This window comes from Limulus polyphemus, unplaced genomic scaffold (assembly GCF_000517525.1).
Source record: "Limulus polyphemus unplaced genomic scaffold, Limulus_polyphemus-2.1.2 Scaffold1076, whole genome shotgun sequence".
Lineage (NCBI taxonomy): Eukaryota > Metazoa > Arthropoda > Merostomata > Xiphosura > Limulidae > Limulus > Limulus polyphemus.
In genome coordinates, this window is record NW_013666686.1 from 312,925 (window position 1) to 333,234 (window position 20,310).

At 33.2% G+C, this 20,310-nt stretch overlaps 1 protein-coding gene across 4 annotated transcripts in view; it reads left to right on the forward strand.

Annotated features, from left to right (window-relative positions):
* Window positions 1-2,977: 2,977 nt before the first annotated feature.
* Window positions 2,978-20,310, forward strand: part of LOC106462024 (ras-related protein rab7-like) — a 34,913-nt gene continuing 17,580 nt past the window's right edge. For 2 of the 4 annotated variants that reach the window (XM_022389137.1, XM_022389136.1), the window contains exons 1-2: window positions 2,988-3,116; window positions 10,171-10,225. Coding sequence is in view for 1 of the 4 variants with exons in the window: in XM_013921895.2 (XP_013777349.1) it covers window positions 10,173-10,225 (53 nt within the window). In the remaining 3 variants the exon portion in view is untranslated. Of the gene's footprint in view, window positions 3,117-10,170; window positions 10,226-15,754; window positions 16,010-20,310 lie in introns of all 4 variants that reach the window. The other 2 variants (XM_022389135.1, XM_013921895.2) reach the window with 2 other exon arrangements.

The window sequence follows — 20,310 nt, forward strand, 5'->3', positions numbered from 1 at the left end:
TCTACTAAGAAATAAATGGATTAGGTACAAAGTGTGGTGCACAATGAAAACAATCTATATTTAATACAATACAAATCAGCAGCGTGTGTACCTCATTTTATGGATGGCAGACAGTCGTCTTTACTGGAGTTTTGAATTGATTAAGGTGGCTCTACTCCCTCAAGATTTGTTTCCAAACTGACTGGTTCTCTAAATATGCTGTTTCAGAGTGACTAAATCTTACGTTAATTAGTTGAATTGGTAAGGTCAAACTCATACAGAGCAACTAGCACTACGCACGTGATTTGTCATTCCCATTCAAAAATAAGCGAGGTTGTGACTTCAAGATATCACCTGATTTACCATTGGAGGACACTGCTGTCGACCTTCATACATAAGATGCAGCTTTAAAGTGACACTTCTCACAGGCAACCCAACTGTTATTTCAAAAGGGGGACAAAGAACAAAGATAGCTAGAACAAAATCAACTTAACAACTTTCTAGACCACATATTATAAAGTTATTCTTCTATTGCGGTTGCTTTTAAATTTATCAGTGGAAATAATTCAAAGTCCAGTCAACGTAAACTATGAATAATTAGTTTATTTCCTTCTTTAACATTTTTTACAAGTTTAAATACTTGTACGCTGTCGTAAGTTGTTGTAGGCCTATGTTACAAATAAATTCAAACCTCTCTAGCAATACTAGAAATCACATAAAATAAGTTACTTGTACAAGGTTATCCAAATTGTCGATAAGAGCGATAGCTAACCCAGATCTAAATACTTCACTAAAAACACACAGACTGTTCAGTGTCTATCTTAATTAAAAACAACTGATTCCTATTTATAATCTATCTTAACGCCATGCGTTTTCTAGCTAACAAACAAATGACACCATTAAAATGTAGTTTAACACACGTGTTGTGTGAATATCGCACGTACCTAGAATAAACAAAAATTATTGAAAAATTGTACATTGAAATATGAAGTTAGAAAAGGCATGGTATGCTTGCATACCATTTCAATATAAATGCCAATTTACGTATTTGAGAGTAACATATACCACTTAGATGATTATATAAATTAACATAAACGACACTCGTCGGACAATAATTCAAGCATCTACCAACAACATCTGACGTACTATGTACCAACTGTTACGTCTCTGGTCGTTTGTTAATTTTTTGTAGAAATTCTTTCCGAGAAACTTCAGCGATACAAGTCTCTTCTTAAATAAAACTAGTTTATTCTTTCTCAATTCAACTCGGCAATACACTTAATTTCCACAGTCACTTTAACTTAAACACACGCTATAATTCACAACGAACGATTCACGCGCTTGACTCTAGACAACAGGAAAGTTAAAATTTATGTGTTTAACACCTTCTCTTAGTATTTTACTCCGAAGGCAAGTGTCCTGCAAGGAGGGGTGTTATAGCCTTGTTATATTCATCATATGTGAGAAATGCCACTGACTGTATGATCCAAATTTCTACTTCTTCTCCCAGTTTGCTGATGATGTGGCTATCCAGACGAGCTCCTTCACTTTATCTATAGCAGTGACAAATTTACAACCACGGTTAAATGAAATGTAAAACTACTGTAACAAATGTAGAATCAAGATAAACGCCCTTAAAACACAAATCATATCATTCACAAAATCAAAAAAGAAAGGCAAACAGCCCCCAAAATTATACACTTACGGAACTCTTCTCCAGGCAGCCACATCAGCCAAATTCCTGGGTCTAACCTACGATTCTAAACTCAATTGGACTAAACATATGAATGAAATTAGAAAGAAAATATGGCAAAGAGCAAATTACTTAAGACGTCTGATTGCAACAACAGGGGCGCTACAACTGAAACATACCTACATACGCTCAGTAACCAAAGTACACATAAACAAGCTATAAACAATACAAAATTTGATAATCACTAAAGGATACAGAATTCCTAAATACACAAACACAACATTCTTACATAATTACTCAACCATCCCCATGTTGTCAGACAGACTTCAAAATAGATTAATATATTACTTTCGCAAAAACCTTAACAAAAATGAATCATTACGAACACTAAAAAACGTTATCGTATATGATGATAATAAATCTAAGTATCTCTCTCCACTAAATCTAGTAAACTTCTTATGCAATATATTACCATCTACTACTTACTACTGGGCAAACTGGTAGCTAGATATAAGTGTTAATTTTATTTTAAAAAAGTTTATTTATATGAAGATAAGATTAGTGTTATATGTTTTGAAATGATATTTAGGGAACTGTTTATAGGAACAAAATTTTATGTTGACAATGAACAACAACAACAACAAACAAAAGATACAATTTTATATAAGAAAACTCGACATTATACATTCATGAACATGGCCTGAAAAGGGTCACTCGAGCGTGCGAATGACGCATGCAGTAATACGGGTTTTCCTAGCTACCAGACTGTATTATACTGAAGAATTAGTGTGGGGTTCATCCAACACTCAAGAACCAAATTAATAGTTAACGAGGGAAGTTGAGGTCCAGGTATACCTGATCCTCCCAAGTCACATGACTAAACAACTACCGATTGAATAAACTAGTTTCATTATACATTCCTCGAAATCTAAGCCTTGTAACGTATTGTGATAAAGATTTTTATAACTAATGGTTTCTGTGTTATTTGGAGATGGAACATTATATTCAGTTACTTTAATAAGTTCATTTTTGATCATCTCTTTGAATTTATAAAGTTCGTGAACCTTTCTTATCATCTGTTGTAATTATAACTTTGATTCATGTGCACATTGTTATACAATTAGTTTTGTAATTGCACACAAAAATCACATTTCTGTTAAGTACAACATATCTTGAACGTTTTATTAATGTTGATATACAAAACTAAGAAAATGGAAATAAACATAAATTATTACATTTGTGTTATCACAGTTTTATTACCAATGCAAGATTGCTAAATAGCGATCTCTGGCGTGAAGTTACTACAGAGAGACGTCATACATCTTGTGACTATATATTTCCCAGTTTGTCATCAACTAAAATAATTGGATTTAACTAAAAGTAAAACAGTAAACTAAAAGGACACGAGGTTTGCAGTTGTTGAAATAATAAGGTTAATTATTAGGTAAGTATTTACAAAAATAAGGAAATAAAGTAAGATTATTCTGCGATCTTTAATGTGATTTATATTTTCTGCGTTTTTTGTATTGTTTTTACACATACTATGTAGTATATAAATTATAATATATCACCATTAGTATTACTATAACTACTGAGTTTCAAAAATGTCTATGATACTGATACACTATACTACAGTCTATAGTATAATAATAAATTAGTATAAGCATAATCAGGCTAATGTCGTGTATTAACTCGCATCATGTATCGTTATATTTACATCAACAACAATGACATCTACTTCCATAATAGGCATGATTCATTGAAAGCCCAAGCATAAAATTTTGGAAATGAGACTTCAAATTCATTTTCTGTTGTACTAGTTCTAGTACTAGTGGAAGTTGAGTACATGTATATCATGGTTCATTGAAACTGAAACAACATTGTCATATGATGCTAAAGCAGTGAAAAAACAAGTGATAACACTAATAGTCAGTTAGAAAGGATAGGATTTCCATCTGTGCACGGCTTACAGGTGATTAGTACTAAAAATAAAATACTAAAAATTCAGGGGTATGAAGGTAACAAAGTAACTACTTGAGTAACTTTTTTCAGTGTCTACTTTTTAAAAAGTATTTATATTTTAAAAATGCTTTTACTCTATCTTAGGTAATTTTTAGGAGAATTTCTTGCACTTTTACTCCACTATCTTTCGTTTTATACATTTTGTTACTATTCTCAAAACTCAAATTTATGGCAAGCAGCCAAAATGCAAGGTTTGCGTGGGAACTCTTAAGCCACAGCATAGCTTTGGGAAGAGGGACCTATAGGCATACTTTATTAATAGCATGGAGATTTTAAAGTCTTTCCCCAGCCTACCTGATATAGCCATACATTTGAAAACACCACTCCCTGCCTCTGCTGCCTGCGAGCATCTCTTCAGTTGTGCTGGTCAGATGTTCAGTCCTCTGCATGCAAAGCTTGACTGTGCCAACTTTGAAAACCACTTGCTTCTAAAATTGAATAAGAAATTTTGTGCATAATATAGTTGGTAGAATCCATATACTTGTTTGTTTAATTTCTTATGTAGTTTATTCTGAAACGATAAGACTTGTGCAATATTCATTATTGACATTACTGTTGTAATAAGTTCATGCACAGTTGCCTGCATGAGTTGGCTGAAACCCTAAGTGTAGCTGTTAATACCATAGTAATCAATTATATACAACAAATGTGTTTTAAGTATCTAAAAGAATGACAATTGTTACGTCACTGCTATTTACTGGTATTTACATAGTTTGGTAAATCTTTTCCATACAATGTTTTGTTTCTAGACCTCATGGCCAGCAACGTACATGTAGGGTTTGAGAGAACTGCAGATGAGTGTACTTTTTACTTCTGTTACTTGTGTACTTATTCAGTAGACACTTTTTTTTTTTACTCAAACTTAAGTAAATTTCAGGATGGATACTTTTACTTGTAGTTGAGTAACTTTTTGACAAACTACTTTTACTTGAACTTGTGTAACATATTTTAGTACTTTTTACACTCCTGGTTAAAATTTAGTTAGACCTGGACTGAATTGTTAAATAAAACTCAGCACAAATAAGTCAGAAAGGTTTATAGGTAAATCATGGATAATCAAAGTCAAGAGAAAGCTTGCAAACTTTGAAATGGTCTAAAATACAAACAGCTGCTATGACCAGAGTTGAAACACAAAAAACGAATTTATTTTACTTTGATAACCACAGAAATCCAAAATGAAACTTTCAAACAGTTGAAATACAAAGTTAACAACTTATTGAAACACAGCAAATAAATGTTCCTGGCCAAAAATTGATACTAACATTAATGAACAATACAACATAAATATCAATGTTAATAATTATTTCATTAAATATAGGAATTGGGAAAAGAACTAGAAGAATAAAGAAAAAACTAGTCCCAAAGTAACAGTATTCTGTATTTAAACAACTACAAAAGCACTAAAAACATTGAGTAATATTCTGCAATAATACTTTTCATTTATATCTCATGAACTAACTTGTTGAAGCTCATGGCAGAGTTTCTATTCAGTTGCTAGACTATGAGATTATATCTCGCGACCACAAATTTACTTAATCTTTTGCAACATTAAAAATATCTGTGCATCATTGCTAGGGGAAACTGGTGTTAGTCTTATAATACATACAAACTTACTCAAAATTAATGATCAGCTAGAAGATGAGTTAGCACTTTAATGTAACTCAAAATTCATAGTTAAATTAAATGATAGAAGGAATGTTAAATGAATGGTAAACAAAACCATAATGAAATAAAAATAGTATTGGCTACCTCACACCCTAAGCGGTAGTAGAAACGGGAACTAGTAAACAGTTGAAAACACAACAAAGCTAAAGCAATAAAAAATATTAATTATATTAATAATAATAATAATAATAGACCTAGTACTTTTGAAATAATTTTAGAATCCCTGTGCCAATCCAAACTGAAAGAAGTGTGTTTCAGAGGTCATTTTAAGAAAAGAAGAATAGTCACTAAAACTTCATAAAAGAAAGTAAAATTCTCAGCATTTTAAATTGATCTTCTGTATGTAGTATATGATATAACATCACAAGAAGACTGATAATTTAAATCTTATTTTTTACTAGTCCAATATATGTTTAGAGAAGTATATGATGCCACTTCAGCTATAATTTTCTGTGTATCACTCCTGACGAGACCTTTTGCCCAGTACATTGTTTTGGAACATTTTATTAACACATCCCTCAGGAGCCAAGGGGTGTCTTTACACTACAATTTGTTGAATATTAAAAGTAAGTTAAATCCGGAAACTCCCAAAGAGTGTGGCTTTGGCTGTATGTTTTTGAGACAGACAAGTTTTTGTTTGTTAATTGATAAGTTTTTAACGATAGTCTCCATAGTAGCTAGTACTAAGGTTTACCCACTGGGACTAATTTGGTATATATTAATAAAGCCACATTCTTAGCATCATTAGTTAAGCAATTGCCAACCTATTATGCTTCTGCTATCATCTTTTTATGTTAAGCTTTCAATTGAGATGCGAACGACTTCACCTGTGATTCGGTAGAGAAGGTCAAAGCATCATTATAATCCAAGCCTCTCTGTACAGTCATTCTCTATCTGATGGCTATGCATTTTAATAGTCCTGCAGTATAGTTTCTAATGCAGAAGGCTCTGTCATAATGTTGTCATATTAAAAACACACTGACTTCCTGCTTGCTTTCCATAGTTCAACTGTACGAGGGTAATGGTTTCTCAGTGCTATTTCAACATTCTTATCATACATAAATCCAATAGATACCAATTATTAATTTCTTTAAAAAAAATAGGTGGAGAGGTTTGACCTCCTTGAAACTTGTCCCTAGATCCATGCCTGTTTATACAATGTCAAATAATAGTTACTAACTTCTGAAAAAAAAAAAAAGAGGTGGAGGAAGGTTTGGCTCCCCTTGGAATTGCCTAGATTTGTACTTTCTTGTAAAGTATGTTTATTAATTTCTGAACAGAAAAATGGATGGGGGGGGGGGGACTGGATTCCTTGGACCTCTCCACTAGATCTATACTTGCTTATACAACACTAAAGAATACAGTTACCTATTTATAACTTAGAAAAATAACATTTTAAAAATAGTAAATTTACACTTTAATGCTTAAGTAGCCAGATAGTTGGTGTGTTGCCGGCCATTTGCCTTCATTCTAGCCAGCAGTTCAAAATTACTATTAGTGGCAGATAGCCTTAGTAGCTTTGGAATATCAAAGAGAGGGGAAGCAAGTTTAGTAACACTGAGGAATCAAACCTGAGATCCTCAGATCATAAGGCAACCCCCTACTCAAATTATTAGTTTTGTTCTTAACAACAAATATTTAATGGCAATATTTCCATTACTTGTGTATTTGGAATAATCAAACCGTAAATAATCGGAAACCCTAATTTTATTAGTTATTATTTTTGTGACAATCGATGTAATTTTGATTAATCAGTTGTTGGAATAATCAAGAGCAGTAATAATCAGAAACACTGATTTTGATTAGTTGATTATTTTTGTGACAATCGATGTAATTTTGATTAATCAGTTGTTGGAATAATCAAGAGCAGTAATAATCAGAAACACTGATTTGATTAGTCGATCATTTCTGTGACTGACATTAATTGATCAGTTTACTAAACACAAATCATGGTGATTACTTATCATAGGTAATCGATTATAGTGATTAAGCTGTTAATTCACCCAATTCTACTAATGAAATACATTGCTACTGTAACATAATGTAACAACAAGAGACCATTTAGTTCTTGAAGGCTATTCTTGCACTCTCACCATTGAGAAAGTTAAAAATTTAAACTCGTCCTCAACTTACGAATTCACTGATTCCACTCTTATTCTCATGTAAAGAACTGCCCTTCACTACTGCCATGTCAACTCATTCCATAAGTTGGGAGAGATGTGTGATTAACTCAGTTAATTGATATAATCAATAACTTGTTAGTATAAATTACATCAGTTAATGTCACACAAAATAATTACATACTTGTCAATCCATTTTGATGTCTCCCTGTAGTTATTACCATGCTAACCAATAATTGGTTAGCATGATGACTTATTCTTTGTGTAGTTGATAACTTATAAAGCCTTTAGATATCAGTAATGATAAAATTTCAAACCAAAAAGTAATAAATACATGAAATAAACTGTTTTCTACAAACTTCTATAGTTTCCCAGGACTTTCACCTTCTTTCAGGGAGTCACCATTTTTGAAGAAGGAAGTTGTGACATTCATACAGTCATTCATGCATAATAATACAGTTGTGTCACTGAAAAAGACCACAAATTATGATAATGATATAACATTACTTTATATCATCAAAATAAAAAACAATCACTCGGGCATAAACCACTAAGCAATAAACAGCATTGTTGTGAAAGTATTTATTGGTGAAGAATCCCATTATGTATTATATACCAAATAATTTTAATATATATTGTAATATACACCCTTTACTTTTATTCTTTATTCATGTAGTTGTTGCTGGTATGTTAACTTCATCCTAAAGATAGCACATGACTGAAAGAAGTTTATAGTCTTTTTTCCCATACTAACCATAAAATTATTCATCTTGTTATTTTACCATTTGCTACTGGTCGGGTCTACATATTCAGTAATTTTAAATTTTTTCTCTCTTACAAAATTCAATGTAAAGAACTTAAAATAAATTTGGTTAAGTTACTTAGCAGTAATTTGTAAAGTTTTAAACATTTTTGCTTTTGGCACACAATTTTACTAAGTTGTTTTATTTTGAACAGTTTTTGTGGTCATTGATTCAGTTTTATAACAGCAAACTTGCATGCAATCTGTTGACATTAGAATTAATTTTGTTAAACTCTAGATTAACAGGTGTGACAATTGCTGTAATCTCCAATTTATAGATAAGGCTTACAGCTGATGTCGTTTGTAGATTCACCCACTGTGTTTCAATTCACTAACTTGTCTATCTTTAGCTTTTCAAGTTCTCAGTCAAGAAAATCCACAAAGACAAATATTGCATTAATTGGTTTGATAATTTTTATTGTCTTGGAAACCTTCAATTTTTTTTTATGTTTTGTTTGTGGAAGGTGAAGTGATTTATGAACAACAGTTATTTTTTATTTTATTCCTTAAATCATGATCATTCAGTGGTTACATATATTTTGATTTCTTGGAATATTTTCTTATGCATGATGAAGCAAGGGATTAATGTTTGGGGGTGAATGCAGGTAACATATTGGTGGAACCAGAACAGCTTTATCATTTATTATTATTTATCAATGCCAACTCTTAAACTTGATGACAGCTGCAATAGGATAGTCTCTCTGATAAAAAGTTTCCAAGTCATTAAAGTGAGTTGTGTAACTCATCTGAAAAATGTTTGAATATTTTTGCCAATCTCATCATATATTTAAATATTTTATTGACTTGTTTTGAAATGCATAACTGATTCATTTGCAAATGAAAATAGCTAACCAAGAACTTTGTTTTCATTATGTAATGCCATATTTTGGAAATATTGACAGTGACATTGTTTTGTGTTAAATAATACTGATTTTAATACCACTAATTATCTAAACAATGATAGTGTTGTTAGCATACACATATATTAATTGACACAAAATATGTATTAGACACAATTGTAGTGACCCAAACAGATTGTAATTTGGCTGCTTAGATTATTGAATTTACATCATAGAAGTAGAATTTTAGAGACATGGCTCACTTTTTTACATTGGTTGATATGTGAAATGATGAAATGTAAAGAACATATAAGAAAACATTTTATCACAATGTAAGGGAACACCACGTTGAGCCCATACTTAATCACATGAATAGTAGATTAAAATTTCAACGTCATATACCACTTAAACTGTCCATATTACAATAAACTTTGAACACTCGAAAGTTGAAACACTTCAAACAACAAATGAATAAGATAAACCTTTGTTTAACGGGACTTCTGAATAATGTCGTGTTGAAACAGAATACACGGATAAAAATGTTGAAGTTAAGTAAAACTACAATGGATAGTTACAGATTTGTTTTGAAAGTGAAAATGTTTTGTTAAAATATGGTTGGAAAAAATTAATAGCAGTTTGAACTTTAAAAGCTATTAATTACATTATAAATAATAATGATTATACATAGGTGAAAGATTAAGCTTACCTTAGCCACTATTTCTTTGATAGTATTATTATACTGTAAAAATAATAATGTAAACTTGCAAGTTTTCATCTTTCACTGGTTGTTTTCTAGATGTTTTAGATATGGATTTAAGTATTCAGTGATTTTTACAAACTTGGAGAGACAAAAGTGTTATAGATTATGTAATCCTATAAATGTGTCACATTTTTCATAATACAAGTCACTGTAGTTCTGGACATAAGTGTTAAGTAACAAATAACTAGCATGTTCTCATGAAATATATTTAATGATCAAATTTATTTTTGTATTTCAACAAGTATTTAAAAACCAGAGATACAAAATCTTTGAATTCCTCTTTTGGAAAGGTATGTCATCCAGAAAAAAAGTTCTCCTGAAAGTGATTATCCTTGGAGATAGTGGGTAAGTACCTGAGCAAGAAAATGAGCTTCAGTAATGTACTTGTCCTACTACTATTTTAGGCAGATTTGGAAACCAAAAATTGAATAAATTTGAATATTTTGCAAAAATTTTTATATAAAAAGATGTCATACAGCAGACTAAAATAAATTTAACTCAAAATTGGGAAATTAAAGCCCTTGAGTATTGTAATATTGAAAAATGTTACTCGCCTCTTCACCACAAAGAGCTAGAATCTCATGCACTGCTGTGTAAATTCCTGTGTATGCCAAAAACCTTGAACAAAGCTCCCATCCTTAACATGTCATTGTGTATTGTGCCAACTTATTATGCAATCATCATTATACTATAGCCCTTCATCATTAGGAGAGCAACACATCTTCCATTTGCAGACATGAGCCCATACTGAGCCATGAGCACTAGCATTTGAACATAGGCTTATTCCTTTCCTATTCACTGTTATCTTCAATTTGATTTTTCCTAAGATTTACCTGAATTTTTGTACTTATTCTTTTAATCTTTCATTACTATCATTTCGTAGTCTTTCCTTAATTTTCTTGTTTTATGAAAGAGCAATGCTAAATTTTAATCTTATCTAAACTTTCATTTGAATCATCTTTAATTTGATTTACTGTTAATCAACCTTGGTACTGTTGGTATACATGCCCCATTGTCTGTTGGTATTGTTTGATCCAACATATGGGTTTCATCCAGTACTCCTCGAGGTTGTAATTAGGCCTATTTACTATTGCCATGCCTGGCTCACTAAAAGAAATTCCCATTTTCTACATATTTAAAAAAAAGAGCTACCACAATATGAATAAAGTGGATTATGCAACCACATTCCCACATTTCTGACATCTCCCACGGTTGTTAATACTCCTTTACACAAGTTATCTAATACTGTAACGGTGACTAGAGATACCAATGATAACTGATATTACTGACTTTGTGCACAATGTAGTTTGTTCCATTTCTAGCATCTGGTCTCCAGGAATGAGGTTTCTCTGTCTTTACATTCTTGAGTTGGTGGCTACTCCACAAGTTTGTCATCATCTTCTGTTTCATTTCTGTTCTTTTTATCATGATCCATTTAGACACCATTGTTTCTTCCTTTCCCTGACCTCTGATTTCTTAGCTCTGGACTTTCTCTTTGTGGCTCACTTTCAGTTGTTGATCTTTCATATCTTGAAATCTTAGAGCCCTGGTAGTGGAGTGACTATCTCACCTAGGCTTGGACCCTTCCCACAGAGTGGTTTCTCCATTCTCTGTTATTTTCACTAGATTTGCTCCAACTATGGACATCCTATCATCACTCCTGGCTTCCATGCATTTGGTATCCATTCCCAGACTGTACAGCTCTGTGTAGTTCAGTCTCCTTTTATATACTTTGGACATGTTTCTTCTTCTTTCTCTCTTGTAAGAGCCTTCACTCACATTTGTCTTGGCCTCCTCCATTATTTACCAGAAAGACAGGTTCACCTTCTTCCCTGACCACCCAAAATTTGAATAGCTTAAGATGGTGATTGGATGTTTTCTCCATTTATACTCCACTTCTTCCCTGTACAGTCATTTTGACCCATATTGTCTCATTTATTCTGTATGTTCTCTTATTATTATCTCGTTTGTACTGGTCTTTTTTTTAAGGCACTTGCCAACATCTTTTTTTATTTTTCTGTGGGATTTCTCTTCCTTTAGTAACTTGTATCTTTCCACTTTGTCTAGTTATTTTGTACACCCCCATCTGGCTCAATTCTTCTTGTATTGGTTATGACTCTTTTCTTATTTTTCTTGTCTCCTCTCCTTATGTTTTTCATCTTGCAGCTTCTGTTTTCATTAGTGAATGACATCCCACTATACAAGATTTTGCAAGTGGGGATGTGGACAACCTCCAACATATTGGTATCCCACTGCTTACACCACAGGGAGGTTTCATCTAACATGACTTTTGTCATGCAATTTTTCACTTCACAGTGGCTCTGAGATTAATTGCTTTACTTTTTTAAGGTCTCACAACAACCTTTCTCAAAAAACATGTATCTTGGAGGTGATGGAACCATCTAACTGGCTAGTGTTACATCATTGGGAATGCTTACCCAAAATATGAATCAAACAGAGAAGTATGGAATGTATTAATTCCAGATGATTGTCTAACAACAATGATCCAAGCACCTCTCCAGTGTTCTCCCCTGTTTTTTCTAGTGAAGTACAGGATAACTCTTGTTTCCCCAGTCTCAAGTTGCTGGGGAAGCTGATGCAGAGTGTTCTCATTGGGTGGTGCAATTTCATTGATATAGACTCATTGGATAGCCCCTTTGTTTGGGAAGAATCGCTTGGGTTTTACCTGGTAGTGTAGTACAGGACACCTCATTAGGTTATGAACCAAGCCATTCCTGGTGGTTCAGTCCAGCTTTTTGGGTATTGGGTTCACCTTGGGACATAGATCTGGGATGCTTCTCCCTGCACCTGATTATTATGATGATATCTCATGTATTTTTCCAATGTGGAACAGCCTGACTTCTATCCTTAGCCACACTACACCTATGCTCAACTGGCTACATGAGATAGTGGTCATTTGAGCAATCTTTCATTCCACCAACCTTAGTGACACTTTAGCATCATGCAGAAGTTTCTTGTGGCACTTTCTTTTGCTCTACCTTCTCTAGTAATAATGAATATCACAATAACATTGGGTGAAGAGTACTCCCATCATGAGAGTGATGCAGTCTCCACAGAGTGATGTCCCATTAGGCTACACCCTGTCTCATGGGTGTCACATTCCATGGGCTTTTCCTTCTTGATGCTGTTTTTAGAAATGAGCTCTTCTTTGTACTTTCTTTCTCTGCACTGCCTCTCCATCATCTTCAGTGTGGGATTCTAGCTCTTTGTGTGAAAATAGGTGAATAGTATTTCTTAAGTTAACATTTTTTTAAACCTGAAAATATATTTCAGATAGATACTCACCTCTGTGTATCACCTCCCACCCTTTTTTTCCCACTTCTGGTGCATTTATTTTGCCTTGTCAAGAATGAACCTTTGTTCAAATATTAGTGTTCAAGGGTATTACTGCTTATGAAGGATTTTGTCCTCCTGCTTGTGGAGGGCTAGATAATTACATCATTTGCTGGTTCAATACACATTGACATATGTAGAGTTGGAGCTTTGTTTAAAGCTTATGTGATGTGCAGGAATTTACATGGGAGTGCACATGAGGTAATAGCTCTTTGTGATGCAGAGAGGCGAATGTCTATCTGAAATGTATGCAAGTATTCAATGTGTGAAAAGACCTAGATAAAAAAAAAACTAAATTAAATACATATGTTTTTCAAATGTACAAACATATAATACTCTCCTTGTATGATTTCAGTAATTAAAAAATTCAAAAGTAATTGAAATTAGTTAAAGCTTATCCACTATACTTAGGTATATTCTTTTTGATTAAAATCTTATTCTAACTATAATTTCTCTTGTTATTATAGAAATGTAATTTATTCCATAATCCTTCATAATTTAATACCTCTTACTTACTTTATTGTCTCTTTTTATGATTTTCAATAATAATTTTCACAGTTTCACAATTCCAACAGACTGTACAGAACTATTTCTGCACTCTTACCTCTATCTAAAGTAGCACAAAAATTTATATAAATAAGCACTACTAACCACAATCAATTCTAGAATTTAAATACCTTCTTAGATTGTTAAATGTTGATTTAAATGCTAAAATGTTCTTTACCGTTAAGACTTGTGTACTTGAGAATGATTGCACCTGTTCTAAAAACAAATCTTACTTACTGTAAAAGCTGTAACTTGTAATATAATTAATAAGTAAGTAAACTCAAAATGAAACTACCAATTTCAATGAATGTATATTGAGAAAATTTAAAATTATGAAAGAACCATAGTTTCATGTTTTTCCTTTTTTGGGTATGTAATGTAAAGTATAAAAGATTATTCTTAAAAAATATTTTGTAAATATTTTTGTGCCACTTTAAATAGATAGAGGAAGAGTGCAGAAAAAGCTGTGTTATAGTCAGTTGGAATTGTGAAACTGTGAAAACTATTACTAAGATCATAAAAAGGACAATAAAGCAAGAGGTATTAAATTATGAAAGATTATGGAAAAAAATCATTTCTATAATAACAAGAGAAAGTATAGTTAAAAAAATGAATATAAAGAAAGGAAAGTATAGTGGATAAGCTTTAATTTCATTTATTTTGAGCATATTTTAATATACATAATTTATATAAGGAGTGTATTGTATGTTTGTACATTTGGAAAACATATTTAATTTAGGTTATGTTTGGTTGAAAAGTAGTATTTGATTTTTTATTATTATATAGATTCTCTGTAAAACTACATTCTGAAGAGTGACCTTTGAAGTCATAAAACTAGTCAAAGAAATAAATAAAGGAGAGAAAAAACAGAAAAGTTTAATATTTGATTGTTTTATTATTTGCATCCAAGGATGGAGCTTATTTGTGATTTTTATATGTATATACATTTAACTTCTTTTAGGGTACTTATAAAATGAAAATCACTTTCAAACAAATTGTGTTATGCAATATTTTCTCTGAACATAAGACAAATAAGCTTCATATATAGGAGAGGATCCAGTTTCTGAGTACAACACCTGTTTAAAAAAAGTATATGTATATATTAAAAATAAACATCTAAACTTGTATAATATGTATTGTGTTGTATAATTCAGATGTTTGTCTAGTTGATATTTATAAAATATTTTCCTTTATTTATGTTTTATGTTATTATTTTAATTCAAAATTTGTTTAATAAGGTTCTATTTTATAATTAGCATAGAAATTGCTTCTTTAAATATTTGTTACAAAATTACTTTATGAGACTTGTGACCAAAACACTTAACATAGAACAAGCTTTGATGATTGATTCAAGGGAAGGCCAAAAAATTACATTTAGCTTTAGAGTTAGATATCTATGTCTGTTTCCTTAGTTTAAGAGGAAACTAACAAACTTACTCTAGAGTATATCAACAAAACATGAGTCTGACTGAAAACTGAGGTGTGCCAGAAACTGTCTGGACCTCAACCAGTTTCTTAGTTTATCAGCTTGGAGGAGTACATTATCTATTTCCAATGGTAGCTGTACTCAAGTTGAACAGATTGTGTCAAATTCACTTTAGCTAGAAGTTGTGGACTTCACTTCAGAAACATTTACTCCCCTCTGCACAAGAAAAAGCCATTGCCTGCCCTGAAAATTTGTGCATATGCCACAGGCCTGGAAGGAAGATCTCAGCTCTACATGAATTTCATCAATCTATGATATAATCATCATTAGACTAGCCCTCCACCATTAGGAGGGTGACACATCCTCCATGTGCAATGATCTCCATGAGTATTAGCATTTGAATAAAGTCTCATTCTTTCCTCAGCATTGCTTGTCTTCAGGTGTGTTCAAATTAGTTTGTGTTTTTTGGAATTGTATGATACATGCATTGTTTTTGTTCTTTAACTGTCAATTAATCCTTATTGTTTCACTCTTATTGTTTGTTCTAGAGTATATTTACTATCAACTGAGCTTACCACTACTTTACACAACCAAAAGAAGAAATAAAGTTGAATTCCAAGATCCACATTTCTGCTACCTTCAAAGGTCCTGTTACTGCACTTCAGGAACACACTCCTGGAGTTTCAATGGAAACCAGATGTACTCTGATCTTTCTAAATCCTTGAATAGTGGATAGGTGCCAGATGATTGGAAGTTGGCTAAGGTCACTCCCTTTTTCAAGGGAGGTGATAAACATTGTCCAGGTAATTATAGGCCAATTAGTCTTTTATCAGTGGTGTGAAAAGCTTATGAAAGTCTGATAAAAGATGCTTTGCAAAGTCATAAAGATTAAATTATTGTTGGATAATCTGCATGGTTTCACTAGGGGAAAATCTTGTCTTACTAATCTTTTGATATTCTTTGAAGAAGTTACTACTTATGTAGATGAGGGTATGAATGTGGATTTAGTTTAGCTGGATTTTCAGAAAGCATTTGCTAAGGTGCTACATAAAAGGCTTATTAAAAAAAATTATTTGTGTAGGTATGGGAGATAGGTTGGGTCATTGCATAGAAAACTAGCTGGATAGAAGAAAGCAAAGATTTGTCATAAATGGACTTCTGTCAAATTGGACTTGTGTCATTAGATTTTACTTCTATCATTTTTGCCATTCCAAATAATGGGAGATTAACACCATGTCATAGATCTCTCATTCTTGAATCAATTTTTTTGTTGTTTAGTGGTTCATGATAGATGGTTTTCTCAATCTTAGGTGGGTATTCTCTCCCAGGATGTGAATGACCAAAGTTAGTGTTTCTGATTTGCCAATCGGGTTTGTGTGATTAGTTCCAAGCCCTTCCCTTTGAGTTAGTTATGACCCTGCACATTTACAATCAGGTAATGAGAGCATTCACATGGTGTTTGCATTCTTTAGATCTCCATTTCCACTAGTATCTAGACAACTGGCTGTTTCTTGCCACATCTCAGGAAATTTTCATAATGGTGATCTTCTTTGGGAGATGTTTTGTTTGGGTTGGCTGGTCAAGTTCTCCTAATCATCCTTGACCCATACCCAGTATCTAGTTTACCTGGGAGTTGTTTTCAATTCTTGCAGTGCAGGCTCAGACATCTCCTTTATGTTTTAGCAACCTGGAGCTTCTGGTTACTAAAGTTCTCATGTTTTCTACTCTTTCTGCACTAATAGGTTTTATCATTTTTGGAGACTCACTTGTTCCTCTTGGATGTGCCCATATGCATCCATTGAGGGGAACCTGGCCAATCAATAGCACATGTCCAGAGATTTGCTGCTATCTCTTCCCTCCATCTATAGATCTCTTGCTGTTCTGGTAGCTCTATTTATCCCACATGACACTGCCAACCTCTCTTCCCCCTCTCCTCGCATGGACCTACATCCGTTCACCAATGCCTCTTTTTCCAGGTAGGGGGCAGTTTTGTACACTTACCTCCCTTTTGGGGTATAATCTTTAGAGAAGCAGACCTTTCATATCAATGTCCTAGAACTATTGGCTACTTACAGAGCTTACAGTCATCTTCTTTCTCATCTGTATGGTCATCTTGTGATGATCTATTTGGATGACAACTCCACTGTTGTGTCTTGCATCAACCAGTAGGGAGGCATTCCATCTTAGGACCTTTGCTTTCTAGTCTTGGATTTTCTATTTTGGGGCCTACAACCACCACATTTGGTAGTTGGCCTGTTGTGTCATCGAAGCTTTGAATCTGGTGGTGGATTGACTGATTTGTTTAAACCTGAACCTTTCCACACAGTGGTCTCTCCATTCTGTGGTGTTTCAGTGAATTTGTTCCCACTTTGGAAAACCTCTCATTGATGACTTTGCAACTCCTCTTATCAAAAACTTCCTCTTTTGTGGTCAATAATCCCAGACTCTGCAGTTCTGGCAGTAGATGCTTTCAGTCAGTATTGGTGCAACCCATTTATTTATGCCTATGCTTTTCAATTTCTTGCAATGGATCTGTCTTTTATTTTTGACACCCCTTGCTGACTTCTCAGTGATTTTCCTTGGTTTGCTCAGTCCTGGTTTCCACTCCTGTGCCTCTTGACATCCAGGGAGCCTCTTCCACCTTGGAAATTTCTTGTCAGCCCTGGATGTCCATCTTTCACCATGAGGTGTTATGCCTTCATCTTCATGTATGGGATTTGTCTGATCCATTGCAAGACTGGCAGGCTTTTCTTCTATAATAACCAATTTTTCTACTTGTTCTTGCGAGCCATTCACTCTTACACTTTATCAACATAGATGGATGTTTTACTGCTGCCAGTCCATATGCTACTCCCTCGTTCAGGTTTTCCTACTCTTCTTCATCTCATTTCCTTTTTTACCTGGGTTTTTGAAAGCAGTTTATCCATTTCTGTGAATGCTGATTACAGGGAAGCTTTGTCTACAACTTTCTATCTACTCCCTGGCCAGTGTTCTTTCCTTTCTCTCTGGTTGTTAAGGGCCTCTTCCGTGCTGTTTTTGTTGTGAGATCCTTCTTTTTCGTAGAATTCATCTTCCACTTTGAATAGTTTGGTTTATCAGCTCATGTGATTTGTTTATTTTTATGTGGGAAAGGATGCCTGTCAATTTTATCAGGTAACTTCCTATTAGGTTTTTCATCTTGCATCTTCTATTGTCTCTCAGTGCCAATTGAATGAAATCTTGCAGGTGGAGATTTGGATGATGCCTCACATGTTTGTATCTATTACCTACATCACATGGTAGTTTCCCTTTCCTCCAGTCAAAATTTTCTAGTCTTCCCAGAAAGACTAGTGAGATGAGTATTAATTATTTTGTTATTGTTTTCTTTTTACAGCTTTATCATTGCTATTATTATATATCATTGTGTATATATTTGAGATGATGGGACCCACTAAGTAGCCAGTGATGCTATTTTCTATATATCACTGTGTATATATATTATAGATGACAGAACCCATTAAGTGGCCAGTGTAATGGGCAGCGCCCCTAAGCTAATTGTTGGAGTTTCAATTATACTGCCAATTACACCAAATTTATTTAGTTTAGAATTGTGGTGGCAAGTGGAACATCATAAGTCAATAACTTGAGGTAATTTACAGTTAGAATAAAGAGACTAAGTCTTTCAGTTAGTAATATAATAGCCTATAATTATCTACATGTCACAATGCACAATCACAATATTAAGCATATAGATAACTTTTCAATTATTAACAAAAATCTTCTATTTATCTTGTGTAATTTTCTACTAAGATTCAGTTAACACATTATAAATCTTTCATACTATAACTATGTTGATTGAAGTTTAAGAGTGAGAATATTCTACTTACTACTTAGTTGGCAAGGTGTACTTTGCAGATTGGATACTCTCAACATTTTCTTGGATAAACTGCTGGGGATTCCCGAGTACTTGATAGAACTCGTGAGGAGAGGCTTAGGAGACCTGATTTTCTACCTCAAACATGAGTTTTTTTTCCTTCATGTTTCTACGAATTCCCAAATAGTATGCAGCACTACCTGCAAGTAGTTCTCACACCTTATTGGTTGATCTGTGCAACTTCCTGGGCCAGTCCAAAACCATAACCAAAACTCTAAAGTGATTGGTTACTGTTATGGTGATTTAGCCAGTTGCCTTCTTACTTATGCTAGTACACTAGCATTGTGTAAGGAATATATCATCAAATAATGCTTTTGCATGTTAACATTAATTTTTTCGTAGCCTCCACAGTACTAACGAGTTGGTGTCAGTAATTAATCACTGTCAATCACTGGTGTTAGTGCATCTACTTTGTTGCTAGACAATGGCTTTATTTTTTATAACTCCTTTGTAACTTATGATTCTCAATATCACTACTCTCTAGCTTTCTTGTCCTAGCATATTTTTAACTTGAATTTTTAAAAACATCTAGTTGGCGATCTAGGCTACTTATACTTCATCTATTTATCAACTTTGTTTCTCAATGCTATTTTTTATTTACACATGTATTACATTTTACTTTATTTTATTTTGTTTTTGCTCTCTCAAGAAAAATGTCTTTAAACTTGGAAATTACCACGAAGTATTTGCACAAATTCCTCAAAATCTTCAATTGCTTCACCAGTGATGCTATTATCATATATCACTGTATGTGTTATAGATGATGTAACCCACTAAGTGGCCAGTGATGCTATTATCATATATCACTGTGTATATGTTTTAGATGATGTAACCCACTAAGTGGCCAGTGATGCTATTATCATATATCACTGTATATGTTATAGATGATGTAACCCACTAAGTGGCCAGTGATGCTATTATCATATATCACTGTGTATATATTACAGATGGTGGAACCCACTAAGTGGCCAGTGATGCTATTATCATATATCACTGTGTATATATATATTAGAGATGGTGGAACCCACTAAGTGGCCAGTGATGCTATTATCATATATCACTGTGTATATATATTAGAGATGGTGGAACCCACTAAGTGGCCAGTGATGCTATTATCATATATCACTGTGTATATATATATATATATGGTGGAACCCACTAAGTGGCCAGTGATGCTATTATCATATATCA